The 17526-nt window shown below is 38.7% G+C and overlaps 1 protein-coding gene across 1 annotated transcript in view; it reads left to right on the forward strand.

Annotated features, from left to right (window-relative positions):
- The first annotated feature begins 210 nt into the window (after nucleotides 1–210).
- The window catches only part of NXPH2 (neurexophilin 2), an 84831-nt gene continuing 67515 nt past the window's right edge, over nucleotides 211–17526 (forward strand). Inside the window, exons 1-2 of the mRNA XM_045849861.1 lie at nucleotides 211–267; nucleotides 5329–5361. Coding sequence (XP_045705817.1) covers nucleotides 211–267; nucleotides 5329–5361 — 90 coding nt within the window. The remainder of the gene's footprint in view (nucleotides 268–5328; nucleotides 5362–17526) is intronic.

Raw genomic sequence — 17526 nt, forward strand, 5'->3', positions numbered from 1 at the left:
AAGGATATGAGTTCTAGCATGTGAAGCCAAGTGTGCGAGGAGTCGGAAATGGGGCTGCAGAGGAAGATTGGTGCGGGGATTTAAGACCCAGACTGGGTGGCCATTGAGGAGAGAACCATGCAGCTGTGGCAGTGCAGGGAGGACGGTGGCCATTGAGGAGAGAACCATACGGCTTTAGTAGAGTGGGGACTCCTGCAGACACCGTCCGCGATGCAGCCACCCGCAGCTCCTCTACTGCCTGGCTCCGAGCCCCAGCCAGCTCTGCAGGTGAGGCCCAAGAGAAGGGGCCACCAGTAAGTGACTCGGGAGCACCAGGTCACTGCCTGGCTGCCGCAGCCACTGCCAGGCCTCCGCAAGCTGCACCTGTGCTCTCACAGCTCAGGCTCAGCTAACCTTGCAGCCACCTGCTCTGGCCAGGACACAATGAGCTCCACGCTAGCCCTCTCGGTGCTGCTGCTGCTGTTGCTGCTGCTGCTGCTGCTGTTGCTGCTGCTGCTGCTGCAGCTGCTGCAGCCACCACCACCGTCGCTCTCCCAGAAAGGGGGATCCCTTCCCCCCCTCCCCTGCAGCCATGAGAAGAATCACCACGCGGCTTTAGCTGGAGATCCTGGCAACACAACCAATGGTGCTGGGAACTAAGGAAGGCCTGCCAGCTGAGCACAAATTACTAGGGAAAACCGAGAGCTGCCTAAGTCACAGACTTCTATTTCTTCTCCTGAGATACGGTACCCCAGACTGGGCAAAGGGGGAAAGGAAGGACTGTGTGTGTTTGTGGGTGTTTCAAGGGACTTTGGGATTTTAACAAAGACATTAAGTCATTACTTTTAGTCTGTATAACGTAAATAAATAATTTCTTTCCTTTTCACCAATCTCTAGCATGGAGAGCTATAATTCTCTGGTGAAAGGAAAGGTGAACCTAGTACAGGGGGACCCCAGGAGAAACGGGGATTAATTCCATAGCATTGTGGGACCCTCTTCCCTGGTGGCCAATCGGAGAGGATCATGGGAAACCACATGCACAGTAGCTTTAAAGTAATGCAATTACTTGTATATACTCAGTAAAAGCCCACCAAAACTAGCCAGAAAGGATCCGCTCTATAAGAATAAAGTCCCTCCAGCCCATGAGGTCAATCTCTGCTTGGAGTTGGCCTGCTCACATGTTCTCTACTATGAACTCTGTGTGTTTGGTTCAATTCTTTGTCCCAATCACTAAGAACCTGGTTACCTGTGCCCACTTGTGACACCCCCACTACTAGGTTCACCTTGCCCACCACCAGGGAAAGATGTCTCTCAATGCCAGAGATTGGTGAAAAGGAAAGGAATTATTTATTCTAAGAGTTATACAGACTTAGAGTAGTGACTTAATGTTTTTATTAAATACTGAAGTCCTTTAGAATACCCACAAATGCACAGTCATTCTTTCTTCCCTTTACCTAGTCCAGGGATACCGTATTTCAGGAAAAGAAGTAGAAGTTCGTGGTTCAGGCAGCCCCTTGGTTCTGGCACCATCCGCTATGTTGCTGCTGAGATCTCCAGTTAATCCAAAACCATGTGGCATCTTTTCATGGCTCACCAGCAAGAGTCCTTTCACTCTTTTTTTTCCAGGCAAAGTCTGCCCTGCTTCCTAAGCCAGGTGGCAAAAAGGCCACACACACTACATGTGGTCCCAAAAAGCCCCCAGCATGGCTGCCACATCTGGGTTTAAATCCCAGCACCAATCTTCCTCTGCAGCCCCATTTCTGACTCCTCCTACAATCAGTTACACCTGTCAGTATTCCTGTGTTCTTTTGGCTTTACTGGGCTGCCATAGTAAGTCTGGGTAGGCATGGTCCCATGGGGTGAAGCCAGTCATCTCCAAGCTCTCACACAGGTGCTGTAACCAAGAAGAGTTGCCTCCCATTTGCATCATGGGTTGAAGATACTCGCATCCCCCTGGCTCAAAGCATGGCCACAGCTATTTAACATATCTATGAAACCAATTAAAAGTTATAGATATGTTAAATGACCGTTCTAGAGGTTATCTGCAAAACTGTTGCTATTCAAGACAACTCTCAGTGGCCCTGCTCCATGCATCCCATCCCCCAGCTCAGACTTGTAGGGACAAGGACATCCTATATATATATTTTTTCTAATATTTTCTGGACACCCTGAGTTCTAGACCCCAATTACAAATCCCCATTTGGGCCCCCCCACTCTGGCTGCATCCTGTTACACTCCATCAGCTCCTAGATTTGAGCTAGCAAGAGCAGGTACTCAGTAAAAGTTTACTGCTTAAATTTAACCAAGCCTCTTTTTAAATTCAATCAGTTTACTTTCAATGATTATTTTTTACAAAAGAACAGAGCAATACTGTACCAAGGATTTCACAATCTGCTACTATGAGCAAAATGGACATATCCTATGCAGGATGAACAAATGAAAAGTGGTTTCTTCTCTTAAAAAGCAAGTAATAACACAGAGGAGGTAGGGAATAATAATAAAAATAAGTAAATAAGTACTGTTAAATATTTATGGAAGCTTTGAGAAGGATGGGGAACCCTAACACAAATGAAAGGGAACACTTTGCATTGGCAGTCAGAAGAGATCTCTCCCAGGAGGTGATGTTTATGGTAAGACTCAAGGGATAATGATAAAGAGCAGAGGGAAGAGCATTCCAGGGGGAGAAAAGAGCAAATGTGAAAACCCCGAGATGGTGTGTCAGTTATCTGTTGCTGTGTAACAAAGCATGGCGCCTATAGTGACATAAAACAACCAATTTATTGTGCTCATGGGTCCTGTGGGGCAGGAATTTGGATTGGCTGCAGGTGGGATGTCTTATCTCTGCTCCATGAAGTATGGGGCATCATCTGGAAAGACTCAGAATGTCTGGGCAACTCAGATGGGTCAGGACTGAAATCAGCTGGAGTTATTAGGACTTTACTGCCATGCCTGTTTTTTGTGCCAGCATGACTCAGAGGCTGGGCTCAGCTGGGGCCATGAACCTGAGTGTCTACAGATGGCCTGTCCAATAGTTTTCTTCATAATACGGTGCCTCAGAGTAGAAATATATCTTACATAGCAGCCCAGGGCCTCAAAAGTGAACAAAAGGTGATGCCTAGTCTTTTATTACCTGGCATCAGAAGTGTTATGGACTGAATTATGCCCCCCCTCTAAAATTCATACATTGAAGTCCTATCCTTCAGTGCCTCAAAATGTGACTGTATTTGGAGACAGAGCTTTTCAAGAGGTAATTAAGGCAAAATTAGGTCAAATGTGTAGGCCTTTTCAATGTGACTGGTGTCCTTATAAGGAGAAATTAGGGCAGAGATAATAAAAACAAAGGGACAACCATGTAAGGACACAGTGAGAAAGCAGCTGTCTGCTAGCAAGGAGAGATGCCTCAGAAGAAACTAACCCTACTGATTGGTTCACCTCAGATTCCAGCCTTCAGAAATGTGAGAAAATAAATTTCTGTTGGTTAAGATACCCAAAGAAAACCACAAGATGCAGTGATTGTGATGTTAACTGAGCAATTCAGGTGAACATTGGTTTGAAGGGTAGTGGTCTGAAAGATAGAAACTGATGGATGGGTACAGAATAGGGTTTGAAGGCAAAATGGACAAGGCTTGAAAAACTGAATGTGACTACAGACAACTGAAGGCATGAAAGATTACTACCAGGTTTCTGCCTTCAGAAAGTAATGGTGTTTTTTACTGGGCTGGGAGAAATGAGGAAGTACAGATTGGGACAAGAAGAGGAATGCAAATTAAAAGCTTTACATTGAATACTTAAAGCATCTTTTGAACTTCCCCCAATGGAGTTGAGCAAATCACCCCTCAAACAGTAATTCAGAAGTGATTATTCATATTTCTCTCATAGAGTACAAGGAGAATAAAAAGGGAACATCTTTATATATTTTGGAGGTGAAAGACAAATACCATATGATCTCACTTTTAACAGGAACCTAAACAACAAAATAAACAAACAAGCAAAATATAACCAAAGACACTGAAATAGAGAAGAAGCTAACAATGACCAGAGGGGAGAGGGAGGGAATTTCAGGGAAAAAGGGGAAGGGCTTACAGGAACAAATATAAAGGACACATAGACAAAAACTGGGGGGGGGGGATGGAAATGGGAGGGAGGGATGGGTGAGTGGGCTTGGATGGGAGTAAAAGACAGAAAACTGTACTTGAACAATGATTTAAATAAAATTTAAAAAAAACATCTGAAACTGTCAAAGACAAATGTCAAGTAGATCACCTTGAACTTTCAGAGTGGGCTACAAATATGCAAGTATGTACTGAAAACTGCTTTCAATTAAAAATAATAATAATATAATACTAGACCTGATTGAGTATCACTTTCATTTTATAAAAGAAGAAATATCGCTTCTTTTCAGGAATGAGTAAATCCAATTTGTCCCCCCAAATAATTAGAACTCTGTATACATCTAGAAAAGAATAGAACTCTAAGAAGAATTTGGTATCAAGCCATTTTTTAAGAGTAAGTAACGTATTTGCTTTTTAAGAACAACACGTATAACCTGTTCTCTGATGAAATATTTGGCAGAACCTAAAGAGAGTCTGAACCTTAGGAGAAGAATGGGTCCATCCATACCCAGTAATCTGTGGCTTTCTTGAAAAGCAGCCAATCTTGTTGAAAAATCAGGCTAATATATATAAAAAGAAATAGAAGGAAATTCTGATCTACTTAATTCTAGAAAATTAATTAGATTCATAAGATACCTTTAAAACTACCAGAAAGTGGCTTAAATCCTGTGGCAAAACTTTGTGTCTACATGATTCCAAACATTGAGACTGCAAAATGAAAGAAACCATTAAAATGTTTTTTAAAGCCATATCTCATTTTTTACTCTTATTTTCAATTTTAATTTATAGTTTTGACTTTATTATGCACAACTTGTTATCTAAATAATGGCAAACATTTTTATTAGAGAATAAATTCATCTACATTCTTGTTCTGGCAATATTTTCATATTGGAAGTTTTTATTCACTCTTTGTTTAAAAGCATTATTTATGTCTTAAGAAAGAATGTATTTCAGGTTAAAGCCATCTGTTTGGTTTCTGGCAGATTAAATACCCTCTTATTAAAATTAATAATAAATAATTTTTATTAAAATCTTTCTATATGCCAGGTGTATGCTGAGTAATAGAAATGACTTTTTAATCTAATTTTCCTTATCAGATATGTGTTATTTTTTATACCAGAAAACTGAAATCTATTTTAGAGATTGTATTGGTCTCTGCTAGAGCTGCTACACAAAATACTACAGGCTGAGTGACAACAACAGAAAACTATTTTTCTTACAGTTCTGGGGCTGAAAGTCCAAGATCAAAGTACCAGAGGGTTGGTTTCTGGTAAGACCTTTCTTTCTGGCTTTACAGATGTCCACCTTCTCATTATGTCCTCACATGGCCTTACTTCAGTGCCCACTGAGAGTAGCTTGATGTCTCTGCCTCTTATGAGGACATTACAGTCCTATTGGATTAGGGTCCGCCCTTATGACCTCAATTAACCTTAATTACCTCTCTTTTTATTTACTTAATCTTTATTGTATTTTTCCCATTACAATTGATCCCCTTATACCTGCCCCCCAGCAACCACCACACTGTTGTCCATGTCCATGAGTCTTTTCTTCTTTTTTGTTCCATCCCTCCACATGATAACCTCCCCCACCCCAGCTGTCATCCTGTTCTCCATCTTTGAGCCTGTCTCTGTTTTGCTTGTTAGTTCAGTTTGTTCATTAGATTCAACATGTGAGTAAAATCATATGGTATTTGTCTTTCTCTGGCTCATTCCACTTAGCATAATGTTCTCCAGGTCCATCCATACTGTCGCAAAGGGTAAAATTTTCTTTTTTACTGCTGAGTAGTATTCCAGTGTGTAAAGGCCCTATCTCCAAGTGCAGCCACATTGGAGGTGAAGCTTCAACATATGAATTGGGGGAAACACATACAGTCTGTCACGGAGATATTAAGAAACTTACCCCAGGTCACATACCCAGAAAGTATAGGAGCCAGGTTTGGAACCCAGGCAGCCTGGCTCTAGAACTTTGAGCCTCCAACTACTATTGTATATTTTCACTCACTTAACTTCCTATATTAACATTTCTCTCTGTCTTCCAGAAATCTTAGCAGGTTACACAAAAATTAGAACTAAATATAGTAGGTGAGCCGAAGTTTATAATTTATTTAGGTTAAATAATATGAAAATATATACACAACCAATAAAATTTGGATTTTGGTGCTGTGTTAGAGGTGTGTGGTGTGTCTGTGTATGTATGTGTATGTGCTCCTTTTTAAAAAATTGATACAAATTAAGCAATTTAGTTCGCTATAGATTTAATATATTTAATCTCTAGAAATCCTAAAGAGAACATAGCAATATAATAATAGTCCAATTTAATAACACAATTTCTGTATCTTGGTTAATAGTCTACAGGGAAATATATCAACATTAGGTTAATTAAACTCTATGGTGGCCATGTGTTGGGAGATGTTATGAATGGTGCTAAGAAGAAAAAGTCAATATGCAAACACTTACAGTATCAAAATACAGTGAGGGAATTGTAGCACAGCTGAGACAAGCTCATACATTCATGAGAGGAGACTACAAATGGAGATAATGTGAATAACAGTAAAAGCTAGAAGCATACTAGAATAATAATAATACTTCTTACCTGTGCATTTGAAAATTCTTTACACACAGTAAATGGGTTTTTAGTGAAGAAAAATAAAAAGCACAGAGGTGCTGTCAGAGAAAGCCCCTGATCATTGAAGCTAGAAAATACAATTCATTGTCAGAGACTGTTTTGAAATACAAAGAACAACTATATACATAGGTTGGTGGGACTAGTGTGGAATAAACTCAAGAATAGAAAGCAGTGCATCTACAGTGCCAGATAATGCATAACATAAACATAACTAACATCCTTTTGCCCCAACTTTAAGTTAAATTAAAACTGTGAAAAAGAGTTTGCATTCATGAACTTTACCTAAAACAGTCACAATTTAGCATATACAAATGAATTTTGCCTCTAAGTCAACAAACATTTACCAAGTCAGGTACTTATATAAGATATCATAACTTTGAGGATTCATTGCCTTTTTTTTTACTCCCCAAAGGACCCCATATCTATCCTAGATTAAGTAAAATATGGTGAAATCTGAGTTCAGAAGATAGGTAGGTATATGAATTTGTCTTTTCTATTTGGGGATGCAGATTCCATTAAACACAAAGAAAGCATCAGATGAAACGTTTAAAAATCAGCCACTTAGTAAATATTTGTAGTTCATGATTTCAAATATCTGCTCATTTAAAAACTTGTAGAGGTTTAAAGCAGTCAGATAAAATAACCTAGTAATTAGCTAGCCTCTCAACTCCTTTGAATAGGCATAATCCATGTTTATGTTTCAGGCTACCTTTTTGAAGCAAATACAAATTGTATTTTACTCATGCTATGTTTTTAGCCCTTCACTACTCCCATTTGTTAACACAAAATCAATGTGTTTTCCATAATTTAGAACACCAGAAAAAGGAAAGACTCAGTAATAACATCAGTGGTAATCACAGCAACTGCTGTCCTCTTGTTGGTGTAGCCTCTTCCATCATAGTTTGATATTGAACCATGCATAATCCTGTTGTTATGAGAGCCTAGTTCCAAAGAGAACATGTAACATGATACCTGTTTCATATTAAATACTCTGTTGCCATTCACTTAATTAATTATAATATTCTTCTTTTTGAGCCACAAGCTAATTTGGACCATAAACACACATACATGCACGCAAACAGTTATCAGTGGTGGAGTTCGGCCAGTTCACTAAATTACATTAGCATTGAAGGAGTCATGTATTATGTGCTACTCAGCGTTTCCCCCGGTAAGGCTATGCTCCTCTTAAAGGTAGAAATAATAATAAATAATACAAGGGGGAAAAGGACTAGGATTAAAGGAAGGGGTTTCCAACAGTGAGCAATGATCTGCTGAGCTCTGCCCCACAGAGCCATATAGAATGTCATATACACTGTTTGTAAATACACACACTCACACACACATATCAGCCCATTCAACTGCAGTGGTTTGGTGAAGTTAGGTTTGACATGAGTTCATTTTTTGCTCTAGCCTGTCACATACTGCAAACTCTGAAGTATGGCTGTGACTAGTGGAAAACAGTCAGGCTAAGTATAATGCAATACTCCCTAAAGCTGATAAAATTTTCTGTCTAACTAAAGTTGTTCCTGATAAATATTGGGAAACCATGAAGTGAATGGTTTTTGAATAATGATGAATCATATATAGGGGCTTAGAGAGTGTAAATATAGGCTAATGATAGAGAATGTACTGGAAGGAAGGACAGTAAAGCTCAAGATGAGGAGTTGAGAATCTGTCTCAGCTCAGTAATACTTCAGTTTTAGGTCATAGCAGTTGTGAGGCTTCTTAGTCTCAAGTGTCACCTATGAAAATTGAAAATAATGATAGTCAATGTAGAGCAGTACTGTGAGAATTAAACTGAGTGCCAAGGACCTGGCAGGAGGCAGATTAAATCTTAGTTTATTTTTAAGACCTAAGGGACCTTTGGATGCTTTATTCTAGGAGCATGCCAGGCTCAATGTTTTCCATGGAGATACATCTAGGAAGACAGAGTACTAAGAAAAATCAAGGCTGCACCCAAAAAGTTGGTTTAGCACTCACATAGAGAAGGGTGGCCTTACAGTTAATCATTGAAAACTAGATTTCAGGGACAGATTTGAACCAAATGACTTGGTTTCTTCTCAAAAGCTAAATATTCTGCTAAATATATTTAAGCATGGTTTTCCCACCCATTTGTCAGTATTTATCATGTACAGTGAACTTCTTTTTTCATTGCTTCCTTCTGGAACTAAATCTTCTGCCATTGATGATTGTTACTTTTCAAGGTTTAGTTAAATCTACTTGGATTAAAGCTTTGAGCCTTGAGAAACACTGTTTATGTTGCTTGGCTGTGCTTCAATGTGAAAACCTATGATGAATTTCATCAGTGCTGTTCTAAGAAAGATTGTACGTCATCTCAAGCAATTCTTGCCTCCGCTTGTCCTATTGATAGATACAAAATAATGTAGTGCTTAACCTTTTCGTTTTTGTTCACCCTGAAAACTACGTAATCAAAGATATAGAAGGCAATAGATAATAGCCTTATTTTATTTTATTCTCTCTTCCCCATGTCATTTATGATTTAGGCATCTAATTGATAAAGGGAGAACTTCTGGTGAAAAATCTAAACTCAGATCTGATCGATGTGGGATTTCATACTATATTTTTTGTCTTTTTTCACCCATACCACTCTTGACTATGCTCCACTTATGCTGAGACGCTGGGGAAGCCTGGCGCTGCAGAAGCTAATGAACCTCAAAGGACTGTGGAAGGAACTCATGTGTTTGAGCAGCTACCAAATTTTAGGCATTTTACTTACTTTGCTTTATTTTCACAAGTCCAGCCAAAATTCCTTAAGCCAAAGACCACATCTTGGCCATCCATCATCAAACCCTGCCAGCACCACAGTCTATCCAGAATATGAGCACTCCACAACACTTCCATCTCTAGTCTAGTCTAGGCCTTCTTCATTGCTCAATGGCCCATTACAGAATCTCTTCACTACTGAAATGATCTCTCCTTCCAATTCCCCTTGCCATCTACTCTACACTGCAGCCCTCATGATCCTCACACAAGTCAAGGCAGATGGATCCTTTGCTCTGTTCATAATGGCTTCTCATTTGCCAGAGTCCAGCCCCAGCAGGTCCAGGGATTCCCAATGGATGGATGGCGTCGGTGAAGGAATGACACGAGAGGTGCAGTTTCAAGCTCAACAGCCAGGCATCTCTACTTGGGCTCTTGAGTTTTTTTATTTTTATACAGTTGAGTGTGTACATGTGGCATATGTAAAAGCAATTTAAAAATGAGGTTTTTAAGGCATATTTGCTTTATCATTATTCTGCAGAAAATAGGAAGCAGCTGTCTATTGCATATTATTGTGCAAGCTTTTAGCTCCTAACCTTTGCAATTAATCAGTAACACATTTTACCACATTATATAACACCTTAATTTCTTAAAGCTTAATTTAATTTTAATCTATATATTCTAAAGTTGCAAGCTGGGCACATAGCTGGGCATAGGACTGTTTTAGCTCACTGGCAAAGGCCATGCAGAAGACTTTCATGGTCAATGTGGTTAGTATCTGTTTCTCACTTCTCACTTCAGCGCCAGAACCCTGTCATCTTGTGCAAGTAATAATCTTTGTTTTGCTCAGTCCATTCAGCTGTCTGCCATCTACCTTGGTGTTGATGTATTTTTATTATTTGTTTCCATCTTTGATGTCTGACTTTTTAGGCAATAAACACCATGGGGGTCCTGATCACTTAAGCATTTCATAGAAAGGGAGTTCCAATATCCATTTATATTTACCCATTATGTCCCTTTATGATAGATTGTGGCATAGGGTAAAGGGGGGTCAGTGGGCCTAGGACTTAGAGGGGGTACAGACCATGGATACTGGTACTATGCTGACCAAATGTGTTTTTTGAATTTATGTCTAGCTCCCAGAGCCCTGGTTTTAAGGAATTGTGTAATAAGGGTGGGTATAGAGGCTTTTGTAGGGAGTAATCCTAGGAGTCTTTTCCATTCCCATTCTTTGAACTCTCTAACCCACTTAGGAGGACATTCTGGTGGGGAGTCACTCTCCAATGAGCTGTCATTTTCTTGCTTACTTCCAAAGAACTGGATTTCTTCTGTGGAGTTGCCATTTGTCTCAGTCCTATGGTAAGTCACATAGACCCTAAGCACAGGTAGTAATACCATGATTAAGCAGAGGAGTGCCAAGTACTTTCCCCCGCTGTGTCTGCTGTGCGGACGTGCGGCTCCCACTGTGACTGTGTCAGACAGCAGGGCTGGGTTGGCTCTCGGCACCCATCTCTCTTATCACTCAGAGGAGATGCTGGCCTGGATGCCTCATGTGCTTACTGGGTGAGTCTGCATGCTGCCTGTGAATCCACATTGGCCTAGCCTTTATCAACTTCTGCTCTCATCTCCACCAGTTTTCTACGTTGACCACACATTACCTCCCTGATGTTCAGCATCAGGGCCTTTGTACTTGACATTTTCTAGGCCTATAATTCTCCTTTTCTCAAATATCTTTAAAACTTACTTCCTCACTTCCTGAAAGTGTGTGCTCAAATGAGATTTTATCATGGATGCCTTCATTGACCATCTCAAATAAAAAAGCAGTTCTTTGTTACTCTCCTTGTGCTGCTGTCTTCTTTACCACACATATTGTCTTTGGAATATATTTGTTTATTGATGTGTCATCTGCTTCCACTAGTATATAAATGAGTGATGCACTAACAGATGAGACTGAGTTTCTGACAGAAATTTACTTATCCATAGTGTAAGTCAGCAGCTAGAATCACCCTTGTCTGTCTTTCTCTGCATCCTGTGCTCTCTCTGCTAAATCAAGCAGCGGATTTTGAAGCAAAAATAGCCATGCTTCATCCAATGAATGTTGAGTCTGCACACTCAATAAAGACAGAATGTTCAAAGCACAGTGCACTTTCATATCTACCTGCTGCATCTAAATCCTGCAAATTTACAGGTGTTATCTACTTACTGACAAGCTTACTCAGCCTGGGGAAGTTGAAGCCATTGTTAGTCTTACATTTGCAGGAAAGAGTAGAAAGATAAGACGGTAAGACTGAACCTAACAAGGGATTCCTTAATACCTAGAATTTGTGCCACCTCTCTAGCTATTCAAAATACTCTTTTTTATTAGTTTTATTCTGCATACATCATATATCTCCCATTATAGCTTAAAAAAATGGTGTAATGCTTCCTTTGAAATAAAATGACCTCCCTGCCTGTAGTATTACCACAAAATGCTACCTCCAAATTTTCTAGTCCATCTTCTCCACACTTGCAAAGAGGGTCTTCGTAAAACATAAATCTTATTTTTTAATCAATTTTTAAAAGAAAAACTGCTTTAACATAATCATGATTCCTTGACCCAGTATACTAGCACTGGAGGCTCTTTCTAATTGGATTTCCTGTGTACCTCCAAACCCTCTGCTCAGCCTTCCTCTGGCAACCTTTAATATCACAATTAAAAAGTATTTAATAATGTCTGCCATATATCATTCACTTTTACATTTAAATACTCTTTTCTACTCCACACACTAAAATACTACCTTTTCTGCCCTATTTCTGTCTGTTGCACACTTCTGATTGTCATTAATATCTAGCATCTACTGAGAGCCTGCCATGTGTCAAGTGTTGTTGGAGGTGCTTTCTGTATTGTTTAATGCTCACATCAGTATTTTTATCTACATTTTACAGATAAAGTAACTGAAGTTAAGAGAACCCAAGATCTCATGACCAGACAATAAGAGTTCAGGTTCTGAGCCACATTTCTTGCCACAGTGCTAGTGCTTCTAACCTTCCCACTGTGCCAGGCAACCCATGCCTGGCCCTGATTATGTTGTACAATTATACTTTCTCCCAAGAGCTGAAGGCCCCTCACTGGCAGAGCATTTTGTTTTCCTTTGTAGCGACAGTGACTCAATGACCTGGGTCGTCAGTGTTGCAGTTATATAAATAGGATTAATTATCTGTGAAAAGAGCCATGACTGGGAATTACATCTTCACATCCATGATCTTGAGCAGGCAGCGCCACTCTTGACCCTGTGGCTTGTCCCTCTCCGCCCATACAAAGCTGTCTAAGAAATGCCCATAACTGAAGTTTGTTCAGTTTATAACCATAGGTCTGTGAACACAGCAGTTCATAAATGCTTATGTTTTGTTACGGTCTGCCTCTGAGGCAGTTTGCAGGCATACTTATGTTCTGTTAGTAAGGGTTTTATTTTGTTTTGTTTTGTGTGGAGATGTGGTTTCCTGACACGCATTGCTGTCTTCTTCATATAGTCAATAAGAGACTTGCTTTGCATTGTCCTTCCTAGGTGGAAATGACCTCAGGTGATCTAACCATTCTGCCTTTTTTATTTAGAATTTTTGATCATAGTAAGAATACATGTTTCATGTAATCCCCCCAAATTCAATAGACTACTTTTTCTTTTTTTCCTGGACTGGATAATTTGAAAGTTCATATGGAAAAATAAATGCAAGAATTCTCAAGCATATAAAAAGAAGAAAGAATGATGAGATGGTACAGGTAGCACCAGATATTCAATTTATATTAAAGCTCATGTAATAAAAAATGCTATTTGCACAAGAAAAAGCAAATAGAACAATGAAATAGAATCAATCGAGAAAGAGAGTTTACTTAATAAATAATATTGTCATTATTTGACTATCAAAACAAAGAACTACTTTGAATTTGAATAATACACTTAAGCATTCAAAATTTTAAATGAAGCAAGTAAAGAAGTAATAACACTATATTTATAAATTTACATTTTTGACATGTTACAACACATTATCTTTGTAGTTCAAAAGTATTTACTTTAAAAGTAATATTTGCATATTATGTATTACTATTTCTAACATTAAAACAATTCAGATATTTTGAAAGTGGATAGTAAAAAACTCCTTTCTTTCCCCTCTACCCTCAGTTTATAGTTTCTCTTCTTTGGTATTTTTATGTGCACTTATACATACATATGCACATAGATATTATATACATATAATGTAAAGAAAATGCAGAGGATTTGCATATATTATATATATACACATATATATGGTTTTTTACCTTAATGAGAATGACATGATATTATTTTGCAAATTCCTCTGCACTTTCTTTACATTAAAAATATGATTGGGGACAACCTTCCACAAAAATATGTATTGACAAATCTCATTCTTACAAAGGCTAAACAGCATTCCTTTATATGCCTCTACTTCAATTCATTTAAGTAATTCTTCATCCATAAGGTCTATCTTAATATATTTTTTAAAAGTCAAATCATTGAGAAGGGTCCAAAATGAAAAGTCAAGCTATCTCTTAAGATATTTCCAGTATTTCTCCCCAGGAATAAATACATAAAAGTTTTTGTGATATAGTTCTTCTGGGGTCACCATTACAATTTAAATTACATTTTTCTCTTTTGTGCTCTCATGTCTGTCTGTATTTGTGCTTCTGTTTTGACTTTAGAGAGTAGTTACTGGCTTTCTGATATGGAAACTATACAATCTAATGAGCTAATACCATGTCTCCCTACATCTGCTATTCTGTTACTATGCTTATGTATTCCATGTTTAGTCTAAAGGTTATGCAAAGTTTTTAACCCAGATCTAAGAGGCATCAATGAGGTTATGTGATGCAGACACCGGCCCACATTGCCCGAGTCATTATGGTTGAAATGAGACATTCACATGGCCCACCGAGTCCAGTGGAGAAAAAGGGACAGCATGGCTCTTCTCTCAGGGGGAGCAAAAGCCATGGCCTCCACCATGACAGGCCTTTATTGGGTTTCTATGCCCATTACATGATGGTCCTCATTTACTATGCACAGGTTTGCTTTAGGTGGTTACCTTTTACAGAAAACAAAGGAGTCAATGTTGCTAATCACATCACAGAAGAGGGATATTTGCAAATGAAAAGGCAAAAGTGGTTGAACCTGTTACACTCATCCTTGGAAAGTTTTTAGCATGGTTTTAAGGAAGATACTTTGCAGTAAATGTCCTCACTTCGGGGTGAGGGAGTTTTAGCAAAAAGCAAGACTCATAGCGGCCTAGGTACATTGCAGGCCTGATTCCCCATGGGAAAACCTATCCGTGGGCATGGGTCATATGCATCTCCGAGTGGGAGCTGGGCCCATGCCACGCAGAATGACCTCCTACAGTTATGCTCTTATAAATATTTACTACAGAACCAAATTATGCTATCGGATTCAGAGTCAAAGAAATATGTTAACACTGATCTCCAGCTTCTCTAAGAATGATGCTCTAAGCATGAAGGTCCAGTGATTTTCTTTTCATCAATTTTGAGTTTTCTTAAGTCAGTTTAGCTGCTACTCTTATGGCATATTCCTTTTTAAATTATTTCTTTTATGTTTGATATGCTAAGGGTAATGTTTTTGGAGAATTTGTGAGAGTGGTAAACTTTGTGTGAATTTGTATTACTGACACTGTTACTTGAAACAATAGTTTAAATATGGACTTCTAAATTCATAGTCATTATCCCAGAGAGTTTTTTGACAATCTTTGTTCTTTTGAGTTTTAGTATCCAGTGTAGCTGCTGGAAAATCTGCAGTTAATCCAAATATCCTTCCTTTATAAATGACCTCACTTTTTTTTCTCTCTGCAAATTTTTCATAATGTTTTGCCAGAACCTACAACAGAGCATGTCTAAGAGTGGATCTTTCTCCATCTTCCTCACCTAGCCTTGGTGAGATTTTCAACATGAATGGATCTTTTACGTCTTCAGTCTGGAATATTTTTATTCCATTATTTCTTTTGTTATCCCCCTCTTTTATATCTTCTTCTCTTGCAACCATTTTAGTCAACTACTAAAACTCTTAAGTTTATTATCCATACTTTTAAACTTTCTCTTTTTTTCCTGTGTCTACTTTGTTTGTTGTTTTTGGTTCTTCAAAATTTCTTTGCTTCAGTTTCCCAATCAATAACTTGGTTTTTAACTCTATCATAACAAGTGGTGTTCCACTGAATATTTTAATTTTGCCATCATATTTTAATTGCCAAAAATTCTTTTTAGTTTTGTAAGTGCAATGTCCTTTGTTCTCTAAGCATAATATTTACAAATTTTAGCATCATTTGGATCCATTGTACTTTCCTTATGTTTCTGTTAATCTTCTATTGCCTTTTCATGTTTGTAAATTGTGTAGGTTTACCTAAGGTGCCATGCCATCAGTATTGCTAAAAGTTCTTCAGGTGAGTTGCATGTGGGGTATAGACGTAGGGGTGTCTCTGCTGAATAAAAGGCAGGTGTGTGATTATGCACATGCTTTTACACTGTGTTCTTTAATAATGTACTCTGTAGATTTTTTTCTTATCAGTATATGAAAAGCTCCCTCCTTTATTAGAGCTTTATAGCACAAGATAATCCCTGCTTTTTCAAAGTTCATTTTATGTCACTTTGCTTTTACAGAAGACCTACATTAGTACCTATTTTCATTAACCAAAAGAAATCCAAAGAAGATTTTCAATTAAAAAATCGAAAATAGTGTTCAACATTTGTTTTGCATGAGCTGATAAAGAAAGAGTCAGTGTGCACCCCAAGCAGCACGAATGGAGATAAAAATCAGTATCTGGGGGATTGTTTGGTAATTCATACTGAAAACAGAAAGGTTCGATAAGAAACACATTGGATTCCCCTGGCAGCTACATTGGAGTCTGTGTGAAACAAAAGGCTGGAAGGATCCCCTGTGCTTACTGTTCTTTCTCAGTCCTATTGTCTGGGCCCACACTCCATCACGAAACACACATCGCGATAGGATTTATCTTGGGATCCTGGACAAATGCAGATTTTGCTTGCACCAGTTTTGCAGTATTTTTAAAAAAGGTTTCTATAATTGACTTTAAGTGCAGTTAAAGCCAGTCTTTAGAAAGGGAGAAAGGGTTTTCTATTCTTAGGTTTCCTTTCCTTTTTATTTTGTTTCCCTCATTGAAATCAGGAAATACTGGGCACACCGGATAACCCAGCACTGTGCTCAAAGCTGTGAGAGAAGTTCACTCGTTTTTTATTTTGTAAACTTCCTCTGGAGACTTCTAAAAATGGCTGAGGAAGAAAATAAACCATTAACTTGCAGTGTATAAGGGTTCCTCTTTAGACTTGTTTGGGTCAGCAACACAGTTGGGAATATTTGTCATGCTCCCCTGTAACTCTGAGGCCTCCAGTTAAAGGAGGACCCCAATCATATGGGCAGCATTCAAGGGCCCAGCCCCAGGTCTGAGTCAGAGCTCCCTGGCAGGTGAAAGGAGATCCCTAACAGCCTCCCAACCCATTTTTTTCCAAGCAGGAAGCCCTCAAGGACTATTTCTCACCAATCACCTATTTAAGGCCTGGAAGCATTTAGGTAATTATTTTTTTCATTCAGAGCATTTTCATGAACAACCAACATTTAAAATTGTCTCAAGGCAATCATTAATGGTAGACTTATCCAAGAAAAGGAAGAATTAGAGGGAATTTATCACAGAATACTTATGAGGATGGTTCTTCCTTTTTCAGTAGTATTGTGGAATACCTGCTGTGTTGGTAGGCCATGTAGGCTGTAGACAGACATACAAGACATTGGCCTAGTTCTCAAGGAAATTTTTGTTCACACATGGAAATAAGGGCTGAGCCCAAGTACTTATAGAGTAGTGGAGTTTGTGCTCAGTGGCACAGAGTAATTAGTGCATAACAGAACAGTAAACTAACTGCTAAGAACATAGAGAAAGGGGGAAAAGCTTTGCCTCTTGGAGTTAAAGTTGGAAGATACACTTAGACACATCTGCAGTGGATTGAACTGGGTAGGGAGGCCTGAGGATAAACCAAAGACATGATGCTTCTGTAGATTTGAGGTAAAGTAAAACTATATTCAAA

This window comes from Phyllostomus hastatus, unplaced genomic scaffold (assembly GCF_019186645.2).
Source record: "Phyllostomus hastatus isolate PE091 unplaced genomic scaffold, TTU_PhHast_1.1 phas_contig_1, whole genome shotgun sequence".
Lineage (NCBI taxonomy): Eukaryota > Metazoa > Chordata > Mammalia > Chiroptera > Phyllostomidae > Phyllostomus > Phyllostomus hastatus.